This window comes from Pagrus pagrus (genome assembly GCF_965226575.1).
Source record: "Pagrus pagrus genome assembly, chromosome: 8".
NCBI classification, from domain to species: Eukaryota; Metazoa; Chordata; class Actinopteri; order Spariformes; family Sparidae; genus Pagrus; species Pagrus pagrus.
The window spans coordinates 25,011,078-25,037,627 of record NC_140192.1 but is presented as its reverse complement, the minus strand read 5'-3'; the positions used below and the strand labels follow the sequence as shown (position 1 = coordinate 25,037,627).

The 26,550-nt window shown below is 41.3% G+C and overlaps 1 protein-coding gene across 8 annotated transcripts; it reads left to right on the top strand.

The window, feature by feature from the left end:
* Positions 1-538: 538 nt before the first annotated feature.
* LOC311261469 (AP2-associated protein kinase 1-like) lies at positions 539-26,362 on the top strand. 8 transcript variants are annotated; one of them, XM_084360150.1, is made up of 22 exons: positions 541-1,437; positions 5,685-5,803; positions 6,480-6,588; positions 7,373-7,515; positions 7,676-7,797; positions 8,645-8,726; positions 8,849-8,981; positions 9,343-9,446; positions 9,922-10,001; positions 10,088-10,245; positions 10,864-11,054; positions 12,036-12,263; positions 12,746-12,933; positions 13,213-13,406; positions 13,492-13,560; positions 13,788-13,871; positions 15,607-15,711; positions 15,948-16,049; positions 16,614-16,784; positions 17,081-17,170; positions 17,735-17,834; positions 23,730-23,853. In XM_084360150.1, the coding sequence occupies exons 1-21, from the start codon at positions 1,278-1,280 to the stop codon at positions 17,827-17,829; spliced, it is 2,727 nt and encodes a 908-aa protein (XP_084216276.1). In that variant the 5' UTR covers positions 541-1,277; the 3' UTR covers positions 17,830-17,834; positions 23,730-23,853. The 8 variants fall into 8 exon arrangements, with proteins under 8 accessions (XP_084216272.1, XP_084216270.1, XP_084216276.1 ...); XM_084360144.1 differs by lacking the exon at positions 17,735-17,834 and having other exon boundaries at positions 540-1,437; positions 23,730-26,362; XM_084360151.1 differs by lacking the exon at positions 17,081-17,170.
* Positions 26,363-26,550: the final 188 nt, after the last annotated feature.

Sequence of the window (26,550 nt, the reverse complement as noted above, 5' to 3'; positions counted from 1 at the left end):
TCACTGCAATCATCACTTCCCACCACAGACAGTGGGGATCACAAGGATTTCCATCACAGATTTTCATGAATGCAATTCCTGATACATGTAGCTGCACAACATACTTTTATTTTTCATTACTTGTTGTCACAATTAGTTAATGTTGTTTGGTTTAATCTCTTTCTTCACAATTTGTATACATCTGCCTTATTATTTGATTTTTCTGTTCGATTTTTATAAACTTATTTATCATTTTGGAGTTTTTTTTATTGTGTTTTGTTTTTAGCACCGTACTGTAAAGCACTTTTATGTATGAAAGGTGCTACATCAATAAAGTTATATTTTATATTATGAAGTATACAGAACTAAATCTAATCCCTCATGTCATTTGAAATGGTAAAAACACCAAATTGCACCTGACTATCACCTGACTCACACAATGCATAAACCTGCACAGTCAGGCACTGAGCTGACCAGGTTGTTACTCTTGAAGAGTTGGGGGCCCGTTTGTTTTTGGGACCGGGCAGCCTGGGCTGACAGGAAGTGGTTGTTCATCATTTGACCAATCACAACAAGAGCAGTCGGGGATGACGAAGTCCGCAGAGAGGAGCTGGAGAGCACTCTCCCCCACTAGCATCGACTCTGTTTGTAGCGACGTTAGCTCTGTCATTAAGTTAGTTGTCCAGCCTTCTTACAGCCTGCTGGACGCACAAAAGCAGCCAAGGTCTGTCATTCTTTTCTACGATACAGAGCAGTAGAGCAGCAGGTAAACCACGTAACATTTTGGCTGGGAGATATCGGTGGAGATGTGTAATAAGCTGCATTGGACACTAAGGACTTACCTGGCTGCCAGTCTATCAACTGACAGCTGTCACCGCACCTAGCTGCTTAAGCTAGCTGGCTAGGTGAGATAACGGCTAACAAGTGTTTTTTCGGGCTCGTAGCCTGGCTAAATTAGCCAGCCAGTGCTGCTCTCGGTTCAGAGTGGAAAGCGGCGACTTCCGCATGAACGTTATATCTTATTATTTTCTCAACAATATTTGACTCCGCCTGCTGTTCAAACTATGAGTTAGCCGAAGAGCGTTGGACAGCGGTGTTGGAATATTTTGAGGTCCAGCTAGTTAGCTAGCATTTAGCTTGAAGCTAGCTGGCTGCATTCATTCAATTTTTGAAAAAAACTGCTAACGCGTTATCGCAAGCACCGCGGCGAACAGGGACTGGTCATATCCGATCATAATTGTTGCCACCTTACTAACACATTTTGGACTTGAACGTGTTGTGGATACCTCGGGGGAGAAATGAAGAAATTTTTTGATTCTCGTCGGGAGTTGGTGAGCTCCGGGCCTGGCTCCGGAGTCGGTGGAGGAGGCGCTGGTTCCGGCGGCGGTGGCAGCTTCATCGGACGGGTCTTTACCATTGGACGGTATCAAGTGACCGTCGAGGAAATTGTCGCAGAAGGTGAATTATGTGGCTTTTCTGTAGTGTGGGTTACACACATGTCACACAAACACGTTTAACTAGATCCACAATCTCAACTGAACCACATCGTGGTGAGGATGAACAGACAGGTAACATAAGTTAGATAAATGAGTGGGCCTGTTGTTTTTGTTTGGCTGTGGCCCAGTTAAAGCACCAACGTCATGATACACCATCTTTAGGATACGTTGTATGGTGGTCGTGCTTATTGGCACAATGCTATCACAGTTTCAGCATGAGTTGTGATCACCCCCTGCTGCTCTTTTGATGATCACTTACTTGCCAGATGGCCTTGTTCCAATCAGACTTTTCCTCTGTGGCCTGAGCTCTCTTATATCTGTGTAATGATCACAAACGTGGGGAAAGAGATTATTTTAAGGCTGAAAATTCAAATATGGAAGAGGATGTGTTTTATAGCTGACAGCTGTTCAGACTCACTTCACTTGGCATAATTGCACTCTTTACCTCGAGGCTGGGTGTAACACTGAGTAACTGCCTCTTCTACTATGTTAAAAAGGACCAATGCCATGCTGAGTCATCTGTCTTGATATTTACAGAGGGAGTGACACATCACAACTGGAGATTTAAGAAGTCTGGAAAACAATGTCTTGTTGGTTAGAAGGAGAGTAAAGGTTATTAGGTTGTGCAGCATCATAAAACATGACCTCTTGACAAGGTGGGCCAACTACACACAGGTGACAGGCACTTTTCTATGTTAAAAACAAACTTCCATGTCAATTAGCAGGAGTTGAATCCAAGTCATTACGGTCAGGAGTGAGAAATGTTTTTTTGAAAACAAGTCTTAACTTTTTAAGATAGGTTTTTACCAGATCATGGTTAAACAGGCTTTGCTATCCAGGTTTACAGGTTTCCCGTGGTCATTTGTTTTTCCAATGAGAGTCTGCCATGCTCTGTTAGCTAAGAGCGCCTGTTACTACATAATAGATGAAAGAAGACTGATTAATTCATCAGTGCCATAGATGGGCCCCATCTGTTTGGCCACACCGCAGCTTTATGAATGGTTTTAGACATCTAACCTCAGTCCTTCCCTGCACTGAGATGTCAGTGAAATTTTGGTGTTATTTGTTCTGTTCATGATAAAATATTTTAGGTTTCTTCAGGGATCCCGTTCTTTTCAGGGCCGATACCAGTTCAAAGCCAAACTACTGCATTTTTAAAATAATTTATTTTATCAGTAATCAGACACAAAAAACAAAGATACTGTAAAACAGAAAAGTGCTGAATATCAGCCTTGTTTACCCCAAGTTTTCTTTTCTGTTCTGGAAATACTCTGGACTTGATGCAGACTTTCACCTGAAAGAGGCCACCTTGAGGTTGGTAATTGTTAGGCCTCATAAACAGGACTGTGCATGGAAGATGAACGTCAAGAATTTTTTCCAATATTATTCACCTTTCACAAAATGCTAGTTGGAATGTTTTCCTGCATATCATATTTTTTCTTGCTCTGGCAGTGGACCAACTACTTGCAATGTGACTCCCCCCAGTGTCACTAGACCTATTTATTCAGATGGTTTTGGTTGGATTCTGGGATATTACTTTCTGCTAGCTGTTAGCTGGCTGCTCTATTTGGAAATGTTACTTTATATTCCTCTTTCTGCTCCCTTTGTTGTCAATGTTGAACTACGTTGCCTTGAGCTGAAATAAACAAACTTTTCACAATACACAGACAAAGCAGTCAGAGGAGAGGGACATGCTGGTTTTTGTAGTTTTAGGTCTAAAGATGCATGCTTGAAATCATGTCATTATTCTAGTTTTTAGTTTAGACATTTTGGCTTCAGGTGGTGTCTGTGATTTGTTCTCAGCTTGTTTGTCTAAGGATTTTCCAAGACACGGCTTTTCTTTTCTGATGTGTTTTTATGTGTCTATATAGAGCTACTGCTGCTAATATTAGACCTGTTCTTGAGATGTATGTAACATGATTTATTCAGTTTTATATGCATCAGCTTTCTTTGGTCCATGGTAATATTGTCTCCAATAGGTGAGACTGCTGCTGCTAGTATTTCTTGCTGTCATTGTGGTGTCGTGTAATTGTGCAGCATTGTAAACAGCATTGTAGTCATGAGGACATGTGTAGTAGTCCTCAGCCTTGATGTTAGTTATGTAAGTTCCATTACACTAATGACAAAATGTGACTGAACACCATTCACTATGCTTTTCATGGTAATGCCCAAAGGTGTATTTTTGTGTGCATTTGCTTGAGCGTGTATGCATAAGCTAGAGGGGTATAATCCTGATGGTCAGGACAATCGGTTACGTCAAGAGGCAGTGGCTATTTGTAGGTGTACTTACAATTATTTGCTCACACTGTCTACTGAGATTGTAGACCACTGCTAAATGTTGCTTAAGAAGGCTGCTAATCCCTCTCATTTCTTAAAGGCATCTCAGATTAGACTGTGCGAGACAGCGGGGGGTCGACTGTCTGAACTCTGACATACCATACACACAAACACACTTAAGGCTGTTTTTTTATGTGCTCCTGAAGTGTGCTTCCCTTTCAGTATTCTGATTCAGGATAGTCTCAGTATTAGCAGTTGTTTTCATTGAAACCCACTTTGCAAGCACTGCTCTGCTCTGTATTACTTACACTAATTAATCAGCCAAGTGCTCTGCCAGTGCCATGTCTCTACCGTGGTGCAGATTTTAGCACTTCATTGTGAAATTTCCAGTATTGAATTATAGCTGATGATGTCAGAAAAATGTGATGCGTTATCATCCATGGTGACCAAGCTTTTCCCCGTTGCATACAGGACAGAGCACTGAAACACACATGATTTCATAGGTGAGGGTTACGGTCTTTATTGGGCCATTTAGGCACCCTTTTGAAAAATAATTCAATTTTTTGGAGTCTCGTCACCTTTTGTACTTCTTAAATACTATCACTCATAGTGATGTTGCCCAAGGCTAAATGACACCCAGACCAGTCACGTGGAGCTGTCCTTGGCTTAGTGATGCCAGCTGGATGAGTCAGCCCAGTGCATGGCATTAACACAAGCTGTGAGAGAGAAAAAAAACTGTGAACAGAGGAGCTGCAATAACAACAAAATTCAGACCTTTACAGTCAAAGCTGCTACATGCTGTCAACACAAAATCGAGAGAGAACCAAATGCGAGCTGTGCCCAGTTTATATCTAGCAGTCAGTGAAGACAATAGACTATCCCACAGTCCACCGTTCAGTGCAGTACACCCACAGCTTTTGATTGAATTTTTATGGCACAATTTACAGAAATGGGAAAAGCTTGCAATGTGAGCTTCATGTATAAATGATATCTCACTATGTCTTCAGTCTTCAGACATATAAATTCATATCTAATGACAGAAAGATGTGTTTTATTCATCTGTGCGGTTGTTGGTGGTTTGAGTTGCTATGGATGGACACAGCCATCTTGTGGTTTTCCTCATATGTCAGCATCACTGCGACTGAAGGTGGTGTGATTAATTCTCTCACTTCCTGTATCCTGTGACAGTGTTCTCTACTTCTTGCATCCTTCCCCTCGGCACAACTGCTGACTCACACAGTGGTGTTTCAGTCAGCCAGCCGTGCACTCATCATATTCAGTAATCCCTTTAAGCTGTCCTTTTCTTACCTCATTACTAAGATATCATGAAATACATACTGAGTTTTAGCAGGGGCCACTTCCATTATTTCATCTGTCTCATTAGCTGCCAGGATTAAGAGATGTCTGTCAGGGTCAGAGCAAAGCTAATGGATGTTTGACTTGAGGAGACTCTCAGAAAAGACAAATTGTGGTATCTCATATTGCTGTCACGAGCACTTCATTTGACATACTTGCAGTGTTTAATCCAGGTCTGTGGAAGACTCAGGTATGTATTGCCAGATTTGGGGGTCTTTATTCGTAATTAACCAATGATCGATTGTTAAGACTATCAATTGAAGAAATTGCTTAAAGTTTGCATCCCTGCTTACATTGGAAGAACAACCCTGTACTGTACAGGAATCATTCTTGGTTACACTGGTAGAGAACTACAGAATATCAGCACCTCACAGTGATTGTTATGAAAAAGTGAAATTAACCTAGTTTAAATATCATAACACAACTTATGTTGCACAAAATAACATGTCACAATGTATGGTGTTGCCCTTGCTATAGTGAAATGTCCAAAATTGAAGTTGAGCATGATATTTTGAGATAGTAATACTGTTGAAAATTGTATGTGCTCATCTATTTTTCTCCCTCTCTCATTTACAGGAGGTTTTGCCATAGTTTTTTTGGTGCGGACTCATCAAGGAGTGCGTTGTGCACTTAAAAGAATGTATGTCAACAACGAGCATGACCTTCAAATCTGCAAACTTGAGATACAGATAATGGTGAGTAAGACTGGCCAGTCACTGACTGCTGAGTGCAGCAAATAACAGTTTCGTTGTGACACTACTAGGAGATGGTCTTGTAAGAGCGGGTTGGGTTATTGTGCTTTATTGTTAACCTGCGTGTATTCTGAGACAGGTGGTATTAATGGCATTAATCTTATGTAACATAACACAAACAGAATTGATGGATAAATACTTGCCTTTTTTATTTTCTGAGCTTCGTGGTCTGACAGTGACTAACCACTGAATGTTTGAAATCCTGTGTACTTCAGCACAAACACTGAAAAATATGTGAAGAAATATCTTTGACCCAGAAATGGTGATGATAACAGAGGGGAGTTCAAAGTGTGAACTGTAATTGTAAGTCATGGAATTCTTCTGAAAATGTTGAATTACCATCTCTCATCCATTTCCTAACTAGAGTCATTACTGTAAGTGAAACTAAGCAGTTCCTGTGGCCACACCCTGGTTGGCATGATTGTTGCTGGATGGTTATCGTTGTTATTCTAGACTTTTGGTAGAGAATCAGAATCTCTCATCAGATAAAAATAGACTGAATAGTTACAAACATTAATGTATGTTGTAATTTACCAAGCCAAATGTTTCGTACCGTAAAAGCTATGACAATTGTGTCTGTTGTTCTTCATTGTTGCTCTCTCTGTGTTTGTTTACACAGAGGGACCTAGTTGGCAACAAAAACATAGTTGGTTTCCTGGACTCCAGCATAACAGCAGTTGGAGCTGGCGATGTGTGGGAAGTCCTAATCTTAATGGACTTCTGTCGAGGTAAATCAGCCCACCCCCATCCCATTCTGTCTCTGTCAAATTCAAAGCTCCATTACCCGCGGCTCCTCACAGCATCCTGTTCTGTTCGAAGGCAAATGTTCGACTGATAGCTGTCGTGGTCAATAAAACTTCTGTTTCAGTCGATGCATCACTGAGTGGTGTTATTTATAGAAAGTTAACATTTTTACACTACTGTGTAGCTGTTAAAGCCTCTGTAGACTCGAATTAGCAGAATACAAGTATTCTTTTTTTAAAATGCCACTTTAAAGAGAAAGAAAGACAATGTAATGTATTAAAAACATACAGCATTGCAAATGCAGCTTAAAGTAATCAATTACAGTAACAAACAAATTCATTCTTTCATTTTCTTTCTTTCTTTTTTTACATTTTTAATAAGTCAAGTTTGTTGCTCTGTAGAAAGCAAATCTGATGCTGCTGGGAGTGGGTTATAATTTTGTCCAGCAGTTACATTTGTAAAATGAAGCACATTTACATATTCATATATTCTGTGATTTTTAATGAGAGACGAGGAATAGGTGCCATTTTTAAGATTTGAATGTGGTATGTGGTATATTATCCTTTTTTTCGTGCAAAATCCATGTCAGACAAAGTTTTTGTGTTGTCCTGCTGACAAACCAACCAACTTACAAACAAACAAAGAAATGGAAATGGGTCAGTACATAACCTCCTTGGCAGAGGTAAAGATGTTTGCCGATGGGCATAGTTGAGGACAGCGTTAACTTGTCATCAGCTGACTCTTTGTTGACTTGTTTGTGTTATGCAGGTGGGCAGGTGGTTAACCTAATGAACCAGCGATTACAGACAGGCTTCACTGAAGCGGAGGTCTTACAGATCTTTTGTGATACGTGCGAGGCGGTCGCTCGTCTCCACCAGTGCAAGACTCCAATCATTCATCGAGATCTCAAGGCAAGTCTAATTTATTTACCAATACTCACATACTAACTCACTGCATACCCCTTGCTAATTAATGGCCACAGTAATTATTTGGCAGTCATTTATTGTGACATTGTTGTTTACCTTGTGTACTATCAGCTCTGACAGGTCTAATCTTGTCTTCCTCACGTAGGTGGAAAATATTCTTCTGCACGACCGGGGACACTACGTGCTCTGTGATTTTGGAAGTGCCACTAACCACTTCCAAAACCCTCAGACAGAGGGGGTGCCAGTGGTGGAGGAAGAAATCAAAAAGTGAGTGTTTCTGGGCTCCGTATACCTGTATACCTCTGTGTACTGATTATAAGGCATATCGTCATGTGAAAATCACCCTACTGTGTAGATTTGTTTGTCTAAGGTATTGAATTCTGAAATATTAGTGTAATAATTTATTTATTTATTTTATTTTAAATAAAAGTTAATCAGGAAGTCATATTTTGTGAAACCATGATATTTTCTGAGATGGTTATTGTACTGTTATTGTATCATAACGTAGCAACCGTAACTATGTTCTTACTATTAACCCTCAAAACCCTAAACAGCCACCGCCAGCTAAAAATCACTATTGTTATATAATGTTTAATGACTTTATAACTGCTTATTTTATCTATATGCTTTAACAACTCATGCAAAGTGAAGTGCGCAGTGGTTGTCGCCAAGCTACTTTTGTTGTTCATGTTCACTGGATGATATATTGTTCTGAAAAAAGTCACTATTGCTTTAATGTGCTCTTTTATGATTTAATAACCTTTTTATCTACTCTCTGAACTTTGTTGGGCACTTCTAGATGGTCAGTAAATGAAATATAGGATTACATCTGCTTTTCACTGAAAAACATGTCAGATAATATGATAATGATTGACTATAACCTGCTTAAGAAAGGTCAGATGGAGACAAATTTGGATGGAAGTCTAAAACATCAGTGTACATCTATTTATATATTTATTTTATATATTTATTTTTCCTGAGGTGCAGTCTGAATTCAAAGTATCAAAAAAACACAACAAAACAAAATAAATACAGGAGGTTAGAAACCCTAAAAATTGTTCTAGGTCTGTGAGGGTTAAAATTCAGTAGCTCATTGCTCTGCTCTTGAAACCAGGTACACTACTCTGTCATACCGGGCACCAGAGATGGTCAACCTCTATGGTGGAAAGATCATCACAACAAAGGCAGACATTTGGGTAAGGACTGTGTTCATTACTACTATGCTACATTACCTTGCCTGTATGATCACATTAATTCACTATGATAATGTACTAAGTACTGACATAGTCTGAGTATGTTTCTTCTCTTGTCTGTGCAGGCTATGGGTTGTCTGCTCTATAAGCTGTGCTACTTCACACTCCCTTTTGGGGAGAGTCAAGTGGCGATCTGTGACGGAAGTTTCACCATCCCAGACAACTCCCGCTACTCCCAGGACATGCACTGTCTAATCAGTGAGTAACCCTGTTCCTCAGAATATACACACTGCCCTACATACATCATGTGCAACCCTGATTCCAAAAAAGTTGCCTTGCTGTGTAAAAAGTCAATAAGAACAGAATGCATTGATTTGCAAATCCTCTCTGACCTAATGTTCAACCGAATAGACTATAATGGCAGGATATGTAATGTTAAAACTGAGAAACATGATTTTTTAAATAGATATACACTCATTCTGACTTTAAATCCTGCAACATGCAAAGTGAGAAGCACCACAGTATCCCAACTGTTTTGGAATCAAGGTTGTCCATCTGGAAATATACATTTTCATGTATCTGACTCACACTAAACATCCTTTGTTCATTGATTTCTCAGGATACATGCTGGAGCCTGAACCAGATAAGAGACCAGACATCTACCAAATATCCTACTTTGCCTTTAAACTGGCTCGACGGGAGTGTCCAGTCCCAAATGTACATGTAAGTTGCCATGACAAGATGAATGGCAGGGATTTGAGATGGAAATGTGCTGTATGGTTGGTGTTGAATATTAGCAGCTGGGTCAACTCTTTTTAAAGCCTTTTATGCATCTCACGGACAGTGGTTTTAGTTGTCTTGTTGCTTTCTAAGGAAATTAATGACATAATGATGTTGGAGAGAAGCTATGCCTTTTAGCTTTTGCCAGGTAACTGCCCTCCATCCATCATGCCCTTTTCTAATGCATTTACAAAGTAGTTCAGCACTTGGTCCCCTGATTCAACCAGAGGTCTACCCCCCTCACCCCTTAAGTGTTATTAAATTAGGCAATAATGCACAATCATAGAAACTGCAAATCAGTTCTGGAGTGTAGCTGTGACACTCAATGTTTTCTTAACACCTCACTGATTAAGACATACTAAGGTAACTCTTTGGTTTGATTGTCAAATAAAACTTGTAAATCTGCTTACTGTTGTAGAATTCACCTATTCCTGCAAAACTTCCTGAGCCTATCAGAGCCAGTGAAGCAGTGGCCAAAAAGAGTCAAACCAAAGCCAGGTGAGTGAAAAGCAAAGCAATTTGAGTGTTGTAATCATTGTAAGAAACTTCGATCTACTCCCCAGTTTTCTCTTTTCTTCCATCAGGCTCACAGACCCCATTCCTACCATGGAAACCTCAATTGCACCTCGGCAACGGCCCAAGGCTGGCCAGGCTCAGCAGATATCAGGCATTCTTCCCATCCAGCCAGCTCTCACTCCACGCAAGAGACCCAATGTGGCTGCTGGAGCACCCCAGGCCATAGGTATAAGTAGCTCTGTGATACATCTGTGTGTCAGGGTTAAGACTATTCTTACTATATAACATGGTGATGTGTTTATTTACACTATATTCACAATATACTATATTCTTGTATTGATTTTGGTGTAGTGAATTGCTCAAGAGGCTGTCAAAGACTTGTATTCCCAGTAGTTCAATTAGCACATCCTTAAAAGGCTTTTAATTGTCTTTTTATGAGCCCTTTGACATCAACACGTGACAAGGCAATCCATCCGTCGCCCACTTGGAAAGACTAGACAAGAATAGATGGTGGCATGATGTCATATTAATTACAGCAGCCGACTCTCCAATTTTTAATGTGCAGTTCTAATGCACTCATTTGCTGGGTCTCCAAATAAGTCATGCTTGTGATTTAAAATGTTTAATGTGTTAATTAAAGGGAAAAACACTATAGAGAAAGGGTCAGACTTATTCAACTATATTAAATGCATTATGCTAAATAAATGCAGATAAAAGTGAAGATTAGGCCTAAATATTGTTACTGAAATTGTCCTTTTGACATTCAAGGAGGCCTACAATTCTTTTTAAGATAATTTTGATGTGGTCCATGTTTTTCTTATTCTTCTCATGTTCTCCCTTCCAGGTGTTGGTATCAATGTCCCACCTCCAGCTGCAGCTGCTGTCCAACCTGCTCAACAGGCTCCAGCTGCACAGGCTGCACCACAGCCAGCTCACACCGCCAACATGCAGCCACAGGCTACACCACAGCATCAGCAGCTCCTCATGAAGCAGCAGCAAGTCGCAGCCTTCTTAAGCCCACAGAGTAACCAGCAGGTAGGCATCCTCGCAGAACATGAATGGAAATACTTTTTGGTCACATTGAGTAAATCTCACTCAGGGACTTGGAAAGATAATGTGTGACGATGCTGAGGACACGTGGTGACACACTTTCAAACCAAAAATCTGAGCTTATTCAGCAAAAGTTTCAGGAAAAATGTTTGGAACTAACTTGAGGAATAAGTCTTCCTTTATTCACAGAATATTCCTACTTTCTTTAGCATAACCATGTTTAATTTTCCACCAAATTACCCCAATAACTTATTAAAAAACAAAGGTTAGTTTGAGATATAATCTTTGCAGGTAGCATACGTGAGTCCTTCCTGTTCCTAGAAAGTCTCTGTGGTTGAAAAGCCCTGTTTATTGACTTCCGTAATAGACCATTTGCAAAACAGGTGTTGCCAATGTATTTATTTTGATTAGCTGTCATCGACCACAATACAGTCACAGCTTGTATTATCAGTTTGTTCTGCTTCTCATGCTTCAATTCACAGCATAATTATCCATGTAATAACACACACAATACAATGCCCCACACAGAAGACTGTACGGAGCTGGTAATTAATAATACAAGCACATGCTGTAGGCCTGCTGACCTTTGTCTGTTGTAAAAATAATGGTAATCTTCAGACTCTAATAATCCCTCTGTTAGTGTTTTTTCGCCTCAGCTGTCCTGTTGTCATTGTCAATTCAGTGTAAACTAATTTGTTCATACAATGCTGTTTATAACTGGTGTATTCTGAAGATAGAATATGTGCTTTTAGGGACAAAAGACTTTATTATAACTTTTAAAATGTTGTGACTAATTCCCCCTCTAATTGTCTCTGTGTCTGCCTCCCTCCATTGTGTGCTTTCAGAAAGGTAGAAAATAAACCCTGAAAAGTATGCTATAAAAGGCTATTGCACCTGTCAAAGAGCTATAAATCATGACAAACTGGGCCTTCCTCATGCTTGGCTGTGTGGTATTTTTTTATATAGCATCAACTGGTACAGAGCCTCCACCAGCAGCAACAACAGCAAACAGCATCTCAGGCGTTTTCCCTGCTGCAGTCCAAAGCTATGCCTGTTCCTCCAGTTATTACCCTGCAACCGCAACACCTGCAGCAGCAGCAGCATGTAGCTCATGTCCATGAAACAGCAGCTTATCATCTGATCCCCATCCCTGAGTCTGCGGTTGTTGATCCTGTAGATGACCCAGAGATTGTGGTAACATCCTACTCCTGCTGTCGTCTGCTGCTCTTTTGTGCCAGGGAGTTGATTACCAGCTTTTTGCGAACCAATCACATTTGATTACTTTTCTTCTTTGTCGAGGGAAAAAGGGTGGCAGGAATGCTCTCTCCTCTGTGAATGGGACAATGTGATTTCCATGTAGCTAGAAGTGGACACTGCAGTAAATGACTGTAAAAATCCTGTTTAACCAAATCAAATGTCAAAATTCTTTGTTTCAGACTTTGTTGACCTCACTCCATTTTCCTGGGAAAACTCTCTTCCCTTTCCGTAACAGTTTTTCTTTCACCACTTTGTTGTGGTTATCAGGGAATTTATAATCCGTCGTCTCTAGCAGATTCTCTTTTCCAATTGATCTTTCTTGCTTCGTTTTTGTATGTTTGGGCGTCATTTTTCTCTATGCGCAAAACTAAAATTCTCTTCTTTTTCCCCATATCTCCCTCTGTTCCCTTATCTTAAAGACTGCTGGCAGAGCGATTCACAAAGTCGGCTCATTGACGCCCCCCTCGTCGCCAAAGATGGCCCCAAAGAGTGGCCACAGACGCATCCTGAGCGATGTTACTCACAGTGCTGTGTTTGGGGTCCCGGTCAGCAAATCCACCCAGCTACTCCAGGCAGCCGCAGCTGAGGCCAGCCTCAACAAGTCCAAGTGAGCAGAATTAACTCCCTTCAGTGATATGGGGATGAACTGTCCTTTCATGGCACTGAGTGAGCCGAGAGAGGCATGAGACAGTCCATTCATATGACAGAACCCCGAAGGAGGATAAACAACCCTTTTACATAGCAGAGAATCCCTCCATTCAGTCTTTAAATAACTCTGTTCGCTCATTCTTATTTGCATACATCAGTAAGCCAGTGTCCACAGACTAAACACCCATGATCAGATTTCACTGTGCACTGTCACTCTTCCTTATGTTTACACTTGCAGATCAGCCAGCACTACTCCTTCTGGCTCCCCCTGCTCGTCCCAGCAGAGTGTGTATCATCCAGGTGACGGTGATGCCCAAACAGCCTTTACTGCACCTACCGCTCAGCCCAGCTGGAACCCCTTTGGGGATGATAACTTCTCCAAGCTAACAGCAGAGGAGCTGCTTAACAAAGACTTTGCAAAGCTAGCTGAGAGTAAGTTGTTAATTACATACTCATATGTGCAGCTTTGGTAAAATGTTGTGTGTGAAAGAATGTTTTGCTACTTTCTTATGCACAGCTGCTGCACCAGGAGAGATGGTCACGGGATCCAGTGAAAATCTCATTCCAGGGCTCAATGCTTTTCCAGGTAAGGTTAATTCTTCTCAGCATGCAATCTCGTGGCCTTCTCCTTGAGTGATACATCAGTCATCAAGTGGACATTTCTCTCTCATCTATTTGCCCTATTGAGAGAAGTCGAATTCAACCATTTTGTGCTGCTCTACTGATGTCCTACCCGTTCTTTTCTTCTGTTGGTCATCCCCTCACCTCCCTTCATTACTTCTCTTCCGTCTTCATTCACTGTGCAATGTTAAGCTGAAAGATCTGCGGGCATCATGAGTGCAACTTCAGCGTTGTTGATTGTCCCGGAGCCTTTTAATAGCCTCTCTGACACCCCAGGTAATTTTCTTGTCACAACATGACGCAAAATGAGCCTCTAGACTCTTGAACAAATAAATTCTTAAAGCTTATGAGTCACTCTTTTTATTTATTGAAGAGGTTCCCTGGATATCACGCTTCACAGAGGATAGTTTATGAGAGCTAGTTTTGTGGTTTTGGTTTGTACACGGTCCTATCTTGTTGACATAGCAAGCCTCACAGTGGCTCCTTGTCAGCTTCCATGAATAGAGGCCGTAGCTACTGCTAGAGCGCTTCTCATTTGCAGATCTGTGCTTTTGCCGTTGCCTGGCAACGCGAAGGACAAATTCTCCTTTGTTAATTGGATTGCCTTACTGCTGGAGGAGCCTGCTTGCCAGTTACCCTAAGAGCAAGAGAAAGTTAAGCGTGCTGCTGCCTCATTAAAAATGATGACCAAGCCTTTTATGTTCTCCTCAGTTTAGCCTTTTGGCCTTTTGGAGGGGCCTGCTTCTAAGCTGTGTCGCCTCCTTTGTGTAGTTGCTGTTTAAAGCTTGAACTGACTGGATAAAAAAATGTTGAGGCTATTACACAATCAGGATGTGGTTAATCTTCTCCACCCAGCCTAAGCCGTCTCTCTGACACGATGTCGCTCACTCGGAGAGGATGCACACAAGCAAACAGTCTTTTGCTGGTGGAGCAGAGAGCGCCACCTAAGCAGCATTTGGATAAGGGCAGCCTCGTTGAAATTAAGAAATAAATCTAGCATACTCTCTGTTGACTCTAGTAGAAGAATAAGCTTTGTGACATTTAGGATTTGTAAAGAGCGTTTCATCAGTGTTGGCCTCTTTCCTATAGTGAAGGGGGCAAAAGGTGACATCTGCTGTGCCATTTTCTGACATTCCTTGTCTAAGACCTCACCTACCACATTTTGCCCCATAACAGTTTCCTGTAAGTATGAGCTGCATTGAATAGGAATTTGGCGTTTCATGCATGGACTGGATTTCAGCTTAACCAAATTTATATTTTTTATGATAACAGAGTTGCATAATAATGAGAAAAAAATAATTAATTTTTTCTGTCATTTGTGTGCACTGCAGTGGTTTTAAAGATTAATAGAAAGGGTTCACATGTGGAGGGTCAACCCTCATTGGGGCAATCTATGGTCGCTGTAAAGGAACTCACTGGTTGTTGTGGCTTATTTTGTACAGTTAAATGTTTGATGTTGAAGTTTGTACTTTAAGAACATGAAAAATTCGGAAAGGATTTCGTAGAGTTTTTGTCCTTGCATGAGATTCACTACGTTAACTGGACCTGAGTGTGTGGCTGTGGTGGGCAGAGCTGGATAAACTAATAAACAAATCGTACAATAATTTTGTTGTTGCGTTATGGTTTCATTAATGTTGTAAGCAACCACATGTTGAGCCTTGTGAATGTAAAATGACCATGAAATATTGACATGATGTGGGCCTTTTCCACTAACACTTTTGGCCATGGCAAGTCAAACCGAGCCGCGCCGATATCATCCTTTCATCCTTTTATTTTTCATTTTCTTTCTCTCTTACATCACATTTGTTGCCTATATGCTACTACATTAGAAATGTTACTAAACTGTAATATTTGTAAATATTAGATATTTTCCCACATTTCTAGAATTTTATCTCTCTTTAGTTTTTCTGCTTCTTTTTTCTTTGTATACAAACTCCTCCCTCATCGCCTTCTTCTCTGCCATCTGTTGCCGCCAACCTCTCTCCATCTTCTCTCTCTGGCTCACTCGCAGAGAAGCTGATTGAGGGACTGAAGTCCCCTGAAACTTCTCTGCTGCACCCTGACCTTTTAACCCTGGCTGACCCCTTCAATAGTTCTGCAGAGAGCTCCACCAATGGTACTAGCTCTGTTTTTGTCCCGTGCCTTTCCCTATTTCCTAAATTCCCCATCTGCTCTGCATATGTCTTCTTTGCCTTTCTTCTCCTCTTTCACTCGCATGGTCACAAAGTCAGAAAAAGACCCACAGGGGGAAGGAGTAAAGAAGATCTTCATCAATTGTATCCCTATTAAGGCAATCTATTTCCTTTTTAAATTACTACTAATGTCTCTTTTCCACTTGCTGTCCTCTTGTAGTGAAGGCAGAGGTGTGTGTGGATTCCCTGATTCCTGGTCTGGAAGCCCCCCAGGCCCAGCGACATTCAGGCCAGCCAGAGCTCATCCCTGTCAGCATGCCAGGTTAGCATCCTGGCCCACAGAATAGGAAATTTCAGATAATTCTTTGCAGCATTTTCATCAGGGAGAAATTGTTTCCAGTTGTAGTCATGATCCCCTTGTCACTTGTTCAAATCATCATGACCGGAGGTTTTTATTGGGGTATTTTTACAACTGCAGGCACTGTCTGGGCAAAAACAATTAATCATTTTGTCCTGTCGCTCTCTCAAAATGGCAGTGACTAGAACAGTTGCTTTTGTGTAGCACAGTGAGAACGTTTAACAGATTTTGTATAATCAATGTTGATCTTCCAAACAAATCTACATTCTTCTGTTATGATCAATAATAGCTAGCATTCTTGTTTTCATAGCTACTGCTGAGTGTTAAACTGTAGCTCCTGCCCCTGATTTTGCAGCATATTTTCTATGGGATTTCCACTAAGTGTTCTCTTTGATGCTGATGATTATATGCTTTCAAAGATAAAACTGTCTTTACTAACAAAAATGCATTTTCCTCTGCTCTGTAAGCTAACAATCTTATTTGTCCTGTGACCCGTTGTCTCTCTGGCTTTGCTTCATCCTGACTCAGACTCTCTCACTGGGGAGGACTCTCTGCTGGGCTGTGATCTGTTATCTCATACTGCACCTCATGGAAACCAGTCTGTTTCTGCTCTCCCTTCCTCCTCCTGCTCCTCTGCTCCTCCTGGCTCCGGCTCGGGATCCTGTCCAGAGGAGCTGCCGCCTGGTCAGACAGCTTCTGGTAAGACCCCCCCCCACCTGCTGGGTGTTTCGGCCCATGAAGCCATCACAGGAGGGCCTGTTCAAACAGCAAAAACAAAATGTTAATAAAACACATTCAGTGTCAGCTTCACAGACCCTTGACTCATTTGTAGAAGAGCCAAAAGCCACCTAAAATGCATGGCTTGTAAATACTGCCCTGGCTCCATCTATTTTTAATCTACGTGCATCCTTCTTTCTTTTTTGGCTCTTTTCTTTGGCTGAGTTAACTTCTTTGCCCCCTCCATCATTCCTTCACTTCCTCTTCCTTCACCGCAGACTCTGCTTTCCTCATGTCGTGTGGGGAGAAGGGCAATGACGACGAGTTTGACCCTATTCCTGTGCTCATCTCCAAAAACTCTAATCAAGGTAAGGTTAACAGAATCCCGAGATGAGCACTCACACCTGCTGAAGCCCAGAACATGAGCCACAAAGATGATTGACTTAGCGCCCAAATTCAGTTAGACTCTGACTGCTGATGTGAAAAGGCTTGTATGGGTGTGCTCTTCACATTAAGGCTTGTTTTTTTTATCCCATCAAGCTCTCACATTAGTCATCTTTCTCTCTTTTGTTATTATTGTTACACTGCCAGTGGTTCTCCGTCTTGCAGGTGTTTGGCTCTGTAGTTTATCTTAAAAGTCCCCTCATGTTAGAAAGGCATTCCCCTACTCTCCCCCCTGTAATGATGCAGCTGTATAAAGATGATCCCAGCTCACTCTCTGCCTGTTTCTCTTTCTCTTTCTGCCCCCATTCATGCATCTCTCTGCTCTCCCATCATTTTCCCCTCATCTCCATCAACTCCTCGCTCCTAATTTTTCCATACAATCTCTGTTAATATTACTTATTCTTTTGCCTGTTTTTCACTATCTCCCTCGGCTCTTCCATGTCCATCTCTGTCTCTCTCTCTCTCTCTTTCTTTCTGGCACGTTTCAGGTGGTCACTCGCGCAGCAACAGTGGCAGTTCAGAGTCCAGCATCCCCAACTTGGCCCGCTCCCTTCTGCTGGTGGATCAGCTCATCGACCTCTAGAGGGGGTGGGAGAGGTCGAAGGGGCAGTGTGCAATCCTAACAAAGGGAGGGAGGGTGGGGATAGAGATGGAGAAGCCGAGGCACTTAATGTAGCACCTTTATAAAGTGAAACAGAGGAGCCAGCACAGATCGGTTCAGTGGAACCTTTCTTTTCATGTGCCTCCTTGGCCTCAGCTCCATCTCTAGTTGCCTGATATGCTGGTTTCATATATCTCTGCTGGCTGTTGACATTCCCACGCTGGAAAAAATCTTCTCATTAATGCCTGAGCATATCGTCTGCTTCTGTCCCGGCTACACCAGTCCTCCTCATGCTTTCCTCATACTTGCATTAATATCCCTCATTGAGTGCACTGCCACGGTGATCGAATGTCATCACCTGCACTTGTTAAAACGCTTGATCACAGCTGCATTGTGTTTTCACTTTGTGTACTCGTTCAGGGTTGAAGCTTTATTTAAACAAGCCACATACAAGCATGCTCATTTGTATCGGGTCTGACTAAAGAGCGAGGAGTCAGGATGCTGTAAAGACCTCCAGGATAATGATGCACTTTCCTGTGAAAGCTTTGAACTGTGAACTATTGATCGAACAAAGACGCACCCTGAGGGAACCACTGAGCTGTTTACACTGATTGAACCAGTCTGTAAAGAAAAAATGCTAGATCTGTGCTGTATTTACAGATTTCTCTAACTGTTGTGGTTTGCTATTGTGCAAAGAGAATTAGGAGAATTAGGCCTCATTCAGACCAAATCAGATGTTGCAGCAAAGAAGTGCCAGTCCTCCCATTCATTTTGGGTGTTGGCAGTGCATTTAGGCTGCAGTGGTGTGGACTGCAGGGGTTGCTGTCCTGCAGCAGCAAAGTAGAAACGGAATCGACTTTTGGAGAAAAAAGCAATGTCATGCTTCAATGGCAAATCACACACGCAGGTGATCAGACCAGCTGGTCAATAGTATTGTTGTTTAAGATGTTTACACTGAATTTGTAAAATTAAACTATAAATAATGCCTAGTATAGTGTTGACAGAGATATCGAAATATCGATACTGAATATTTGAAACTGTTTCACTACTCATTTTCCACAGTATCAATACTGTAATGAATATCAATATTATTCAAGGTGTTGTATCAAAGTTAGAAAATTCCATTATCGTGACAGTAGCCTAGTACTATAATACTTACAATTGAAGTTTTGATATTTTCTGGTTGTTGCTTGTTGACATGACACGTGTCGAGGTTAAACAGATACTTACAGATAGGCTAAAAAAGACACATGAACAAACATTGAAAGGTCCTCCAGATACTCTGATTTTCTATGAAAGCTAACTGCACAGTGCACACTACAGGACTTTAGCCCTGATCTTCCACTCACTGGCTTTTTTTTTAGATTGCTTGCAAAAAGCCCAGATCAGAGGCACATCAGTGAACAACAAATGGCATGTGTGACGCATCTTTTGAACAGTTCACCGATCCCTGATGGATATCGAGCAGGTTAAATATCTGGTTGAGTCGCTGGCGGGCCAGGCAGCCAGGAACGAGCTACAGGCAATGAGACATGAACCCAGTCTTATCATGCATCTGTGCATATGGAGCGGGCTCAATAATAGCTTATAGTTTCTGTGTGTTTCAGTATTTGTAACGGTATCGTCCTTGCTGAACCACAATACGAGATGGCAGTCATACTTTTTCAGTGCAAGAATAATCATTGCTGCCCGCACCTCTCAGTCCATCCTCTCACCCATCTTCTTTTCCTTTACTTCCTGTTGTTTCGCTGCAAATCGGTGCCAAAACACCCTAGACCGCCCATGTTTCGTCTCGCATGTATGATAATGTGTCACCTCTGTTGCTGATCGTTCATGCAGTGTGTAAACCATCGACAGCTAGACTCCTGATTACAAGATAGAAAGTTGTGTATCGTGAACAGCACTGACCTTGACAGTCATTCAGTGTGGCCGAGGCATAAGTTGCTTGTTGCCTCAGACAACATCCTGCTCTGCAAACAAATGATGATACTCCTTTGTCCTCTCACATTTCCACACAAATCTGCACTAATCACTGCAACGCCTGATTTGGTCTGAATAAAACCTTAGGCTGTGTTTTGCTAACATTTTGCACCATCTAAGGAAGTCAGATTTGGTCAATTCTGTGCTACTATTTCCACAGACAGTATCCATGTTTTAAACAGTCGATTATCTAAGCTAACAGTAAATGAGAGCTGCAGCTTCAGCTTAATTGTACATAGGTCTTTCTGGATGTTAAGAAGGGTATTATTTCTCCTAAAACTCATCAGTCGTGGTGATGTCTTCAAATCCTGAAACTGGTGAAGTCAGTGTTAACACGGCTGATTCATTCGGCTCCATTGCCACAGCAGGATGCTTTCACTGTCAGCAGTATCTCCCACAGTTTGTAAGACCATTAATGGTATGAACTCATGAGCTCACTGTCATATCTTTGACCCATTGTCAAGATAAGCACTGCAGAAACAAAAGGGAATACAATTATTAGATGTTTAGCCATGCCAAAGCTAAAAGAAAGTTGTTATTGTTATGGTATGTTTGCCATGTGTCAGCCTGCTCTCAGGGTGAGGTGAAGATGAGCAGATTTTATAGCAGCTGTAACAGAGAGGTGTAGATTTCAATGTAGATAATGCGCTAAAAAATAAGCTTTACATGAAAATCTCCTTTTTCCCCGTTGTCATCCCCTTTGTGTAATCTATCCAGTCTATTCCTCTCACATGTGTTGAGGTCACATTAATCTCAGCCAGAGGAGAAATTCAGAAAAACGTCTTTATTTGTACATAAAATCACTATTATTTTGTTTTTATTTCTGCTCTTGTCAGCACCGTTAAATGTAGATTTGTTTTTCTAGTGTGTAATATTTAAAAGCATTTCATCTATCATGGTATGAATAAATGTGACTATTACTGTATGGATAGTGCTTTAGAATGAATGTATGAAAATGTAAAAATTTACAAGGATATATAGTTAAAAAAAAATATTTGTGTATGAAGCTGTATTTAAGAGTGCAAAGATGTCGACCCAAGTCCCTCTGTCTTTTCTCTCCATTCATTGTCAGTCATTCAGCTAGTACTTCTCATCATCGATTCATGAAACAAAGTGCTTATGACTTACCTGACTGGGTAGTGATTTTATCTCTCCACGGCAGTTCTTTACATAATTCTGATACTTGTACGTGTCTGTATATATTACTGAGATAGATTTAATCCAACTGGCAGCAAAACGGAGCTAATGACGGAAGTTATTTCCTGATATCTCTAGCACCTTTCACCTCTGACACCTGTTCACTTTCACTGATCATGAGGCTTGTATGACTTGAAACAACTGCATAAGTTGTGTATGACTGCATTAAATCTATACTGTCAAAAATCCCACCACCTTTCATTCTGGCTCTCTCTAGCCAACAAAGACATAAATCCCTTTTAAGGATCAATATCACCTCAGATATTAGACAGCACATTTTAAAGTTGGAACATAAATAGGTTTCTCCTCCTTCCAGTGTGACATATTGTAAAAGTTAGTCATAGACATCGACATTCTGTAAGAACTGGCATGGGTAAATAAAACTATGCTTTATTTCTTTCCATCTGATGTTGTTCAGTTAAGTCATTTGCATTTTTGTGGCTAATCTATGCAATCCTACAGTAACGCTTCATGTTCTTATCAGACACTACAGTGCTGTAGAGTTCTCGCCTTGGCCGTAGAGTTTGACTTGTGTTTGCCGTGTGAAACCGATGTACTTGTTGTGCTGGTTGGGTTGATGTGGTGGCAGGTGTAAAAAATGACTTTGATTATATCAAAATGTTTGACATGATTTGTCAGAGCAGGACCATTATGGATTGTGTACTTCTATTTTTATGAATTGAGGTTCAAAAAAGAGAGACACAGAATAAAACTCATCAATGTGAATGTAAATTAAGTCTGCGGGGTCACTTTATTTGATTTGTGCTCGGGAGAACAGAGCCGGCTGGCTTTATTGACAGTCTGAAGATTTATTCTTCCATTTTCATTGTTTTAATTAGCAGATGGATCATTTTTCCTTCTGGGAACCAAATTAGATTGCGGATACTCTAATCTAACTTGGTTTCCACTGAGGCCTTCTCTGCTCAGATTTCAGTGTTGAACCATGATTTAGTGTGTGTTTTGCACTGTGGGGATATTTTTGCACCGCTTAGTACAAGCATCATTAGAAACTTGTCCGACAACTAGCACTGTTGTACTTTGAGCTGTAGAGGAGAAATTCACCCAAGAATGAATATTCATACATTATCTTCTCACCCCCATTGCAATTGAAAGTCATAGTTCACAAAACATTTGTGGAGCTTCAGAGCAAAACAGTGTTGCAGCAGTCACCTTAACAACTTAAGTAGATGGGGACTTGTTTTAAAACGTAAAAAATACAAGCAAAAAAAACACTTACATTTCCTCCATACAGCTCATCCAACTTAATCCCAGTCTCTGGAAGCCCTGAGATCCTAAATTGATTTGAAAAGACGATTTTTACACCCTCGACACGCAGTCCAGCTTTTGGACCTGCTCCAGACGGGGTGCACGCTAACGCTTTTAGCTTAGAAGCTACAGTTAAGACTTTGACTTAAAAAGGGCGTAAATAACGTCCGTTCAAATCAATTTGGGATGTCGGGGCTTCTGAAGAGTTGGAAGACGCTGGTTGAGCTGTATGGAGTTTGTTTGTTTTTCACTCTATGTACTCTTTAAAACGAGTTCCCGTCTACTTGAGCTGTTCAGGAGAATGCTACAACACTGTTTTGCTGTGAAGCTCCGGGAAATAGTTCTGTGGACTATTATGAAAGTTCACCTGACTTTCCATCGGCATGAGGATGTAGTAGATAGTGACGGAATATTCATTTTTGGGTGAGCTTGTCCTTTTAAAGAACCATTCTGGTGTTTTCTAGGTTTTCTTTCCTACTTCTTTCTTTCCCGAGCCTTCATATCTCAGTTGTTCTTGGTAGTGTTGTATTTTAAATCACATTGCAGTTCTTTGGTAAAGGACATTGAGTCTCTGCATAGTGTTCCTGTTTGTTAGATTGTACCATAGATAGACTGTAAGAGCCTGTGAGCTGTATTATGAAGAACTGATGGCTGTTGTTACACATAATTACACCAGCAGTCTCACAGTTTGTTGTTGTTCTGGTCGTGACATGATTCATAGCTCATTGTTTAGTTTAATTAACTCCGGCTTGAAATCATGTAGAAATGTGTGTACTGTGTGAAATGGGCAGAAAACAAAACAAAACCCGGCGTTCCCCTTTAATGGCTGCAACTAACATCTTCCCAAGAGCTGCCAGTTAACAGCTGCTGCCGACGCTGCTGAGGTAAGACTGATCTGTCTCTGCTCCTCTGTGCAAACCTGTCTGTCCCTAACTGCCTCTCCTTTTGCTGTGAAGGCTCTCTGTCCTTGTTTCCACAGACCTTCTGACTCCCTCTGAGCTCCTTCTTCCTCAAAATAATCGACTCTAAATGAACGTAACACTGATGAGAGGCACTGTTTTTGGAGGTTGAGGACGCTGCTGCCGCTGTGGAAATGATTTGTGGAATAATTTGTGGAAACAAGGTTTACTTGATGTTGTAATGGTAGAGCCGGCTAGTCTTGTCTGTCTTACGTGACTTGTTCAGAGTAGAGTGTGTCTGTATTGTTGTAGTCCTGTGCTGGTTTTTTCACTGTTGGGTCGTTGTCATTGATTCTTCAGTGGTTACAGATGTTACAGGTGATCCATCGGTCACATAGTGTATGTGTGACTGAGGTTTGATGGTCTAGTAGATGAATAGGCAGCTGGACCTCAGATGGTAAAGTTTCTTGTTAAATTAATACTGACTAATGTTTTTGGTCACCTCCTGATATGTTCTTTTCTTTCTGCTCTCTGATACAGATGTGCAAGGGGAGGCTAACGGCTACTCTGTGCTTGGTGAGGAACAAGAGACTGAAGCTCCAGAAGAAGAATCTCAAACAGCCCAGGGATGTGTGCACTCCAGTGATGAAGACGATGACGAGAAAGAAGCTCATAAGGAAGAGCAGCAGGATGAAGAAGCCGCCGAGAGTCACGCAGCAGCTCATGACTGCAGCGGCTCCAGACCTCTGCTGATGGACTCTGAGGATGAAGAAGAAGCTCAGTTGACCACACAACCACCGACTACCTTCCATCAACCTACTCCAAACACCTTTGCTCAGAATCATTCCCAGCATGCACACGAGCCGGCACAGGGGGCAGAAGTCTCTGCAGATGTTTTCTCAAAAGCTCCCTTTCGGGTCGGGCAAGAAGAGTCAAGCGACGTGTTCGCAAACGCTCCATTCCCACGCACCCTGCTTTCGGCTCAGCAGCAGCTCGACGTGTTCTCTCAGGCTCCCTTCGGAAAAAGAAAGGAGGCTACAGGAGCTAACACCTCACATCCTCAAGCAGCTGTAACCCCCGATCAAGGTGTGTTGGGACAAGTCGCCCAACAACCGTTCCGCCCGCAAGCTCTGGCCAAATATTCCCGACACTTTGAGGGACCCGTGCCCCAGCAGCCAGTAGCAGCTCACAGGGTTGTGTCTAACGTGAGCAGGCAAGCCGCTGTGGCATCCGTCCCCGTTGGACCTCTTCACTCATGGACCTCAGAAGTGAGCGCTGTGGACCCTTTCGTCTCTGCACCCTTTCACCTCAAGGCCCCGCAAGAAAAGCCCTGAACGCACACTCAGAGGTCAGGGCAGCGGGTCTATCAGCGCCACTGAATTATGCAAACTATACCAGGTGTTCTGCATGCTGTCACCAGCGCTGCAGCTGGACTGCAGGCCTGCATGGATCTCATTCTGGCTCTGGCTCCAATTAGTTCTGATAGTGCAAGGTCGTCTTTACACTTGAATGCTCCATTAGAGTAAGAAAAACTGACATCATTCCCAGACTCCATGTCGTTTTTTTATTTCTCCTGTCTCATCCTTTTACCCTTTTGAATTTCCTTTTTGGTACGTACATCTACACAAAGACAAATGTGGTGGTCAAGCATTTGATTGTTTTCTTGCCTACCTCAGTTACTTTTTGTGTCAGCACTAAAATACAACACCGGGAGGGAGTTGATCGATTGTAGCTTTGGCAGTTTAATTTCCTGTACGTTTGAGCTTTACTTTGAAGCTGTGATCTGATCACGCCTCACTCCTCCAGTATATTAGTCCACAGACGGGACCGATTTAGCTCAAATCACAAGATCATAACTTCACAGAAACTTGGAAGAGGAAAAGACACTGTTTCGCACTGTGTGAGTGCCGTCTCTCAACACTATTATGAGATTTTTGTGACTAGAGGTTTCAGAGGAATTTAACTGTAATTACATCAAGCAAAACATTTTTGAAAGGCCTTATTATTCCCCTCAAAGTCAGTGGTTTGGGGCCTTTGATGCTGGATAATGATGCGTAGACATTTCAAGGATAACATTTGTTGATATGTTTGCATTATTGTAACGTGTTTTATGTTTGTGGTCACTGTCCTGTCTGATGAAAATGGAATATCAGTGTTTGTTCCAGATAACGTACGAACCGTATATAAATGTTAGGCCTAGAAAATACATTATAATAGTTCCTTTGTTATGTAAATGTACCATTCACTTTCCTTTGTCTCTTCTTACTTTACAAGATGATTTCTCTGAAGCCTTACACTCTTACAGTACTTCCCTCCGACCACATGAGACAGCACAAATCACTTTTGCCTTTTGTGCCCTCCTTAGAAAAACTGCTGCATTTACATCATTTTATTGCACTTGCATTCACCACCAAATAAATACTGGTGTGCTATCATATACAACTTCCGTTTGCTGTCTGCCGTATACTAAAGCTCCAAGATGTTCATTCAACTCTTTAATGCATCTCTATGGTAGTCGGCTCCAAATGTGTACTAACTGTGACTCACACTTAAGAACAACTGAAGTGAAAACTTAAACTGCAACTTTAAACAAACGCTTTCACACACAAATATCTATAGCACTTATGCTTCGCAGTTCCAGTCAGGGATTGTAACAGTCTTGTAAGTGAGATCTTGAATGGTGACTGATTGATGACATTCCTCTTTGAATTTATTTCCATCGCCATTTTGGGTAATATTTTATTGTCTTTGTGCTTTTGTAAAATCATGGAACATTTTTTTGGTTCCCACCATGGCACTTTTAAGAAAGGGGATCCAAAACTGTTGAAACCCAAAGTTTAATTCATGTATTCCTCCGTTGCAATGTAAAATCCTTCTTTTTTCCGTTTTCATTTTGAAGTGTACAATCTTTTATAAATGCTCACTTTTGTCACCCGACTTGTATACATGAAGGTTGCACATAGTCACTGACACAGAGTCAGGGTTCCCTAAGAATGTGTTTTTGATTGTAACACAGCTGTCAAATGTATTTCGAACAGTGTTGTTTAAGACGTCTGTGGAGGATTCAACTTGTTGGACAGAAAAAAGCACTCGAAATAGTTGTTATGCTGCACAGCCTGCCTTTGAAAACTATGTTGTAAATCATAAAAACTATTAAATGAATGTAAATTGAATTTTGCACAGTTTTGAGTGTTATTTATCAACATTGAAACATGGTTATAAATGCAACATTTGCATAAATACAGTTTGAGGCTCTTTTAATTGGACAATTTCTGATTTACACAAAGTTAAACCTGAACAACATTTCAGTCTGATGTTTTGTATTTCTTACTCCAATACATGTATCTGAAAGCTGGTGACT

Bases quoted from the DNA above. Each gene is read 5' to 3' on its own strand.
- LOC311261469 (XM_084360144.1), top strand. From the start codon at position 1,278: ATGAAGAAATTTTTTGATTCTCGTCGGGAGTTGGTGAGCTCCGGGCCT. The intron at 10,246-10,863 runs GTATAAGTAGCT...TCTCCCTTCCAG, and splicing joins TGGAGCACCCCAGGCCATAG to GTGTTGGTATCAATGTCCCA. The intron at 17,171-23,729 runs GTAAGGTTAACA...TCTCTGATACAG, and splicing joins CTCCAAAAACTCTAATCAAG to ATGTGCAAGGGGAGGCTAAC.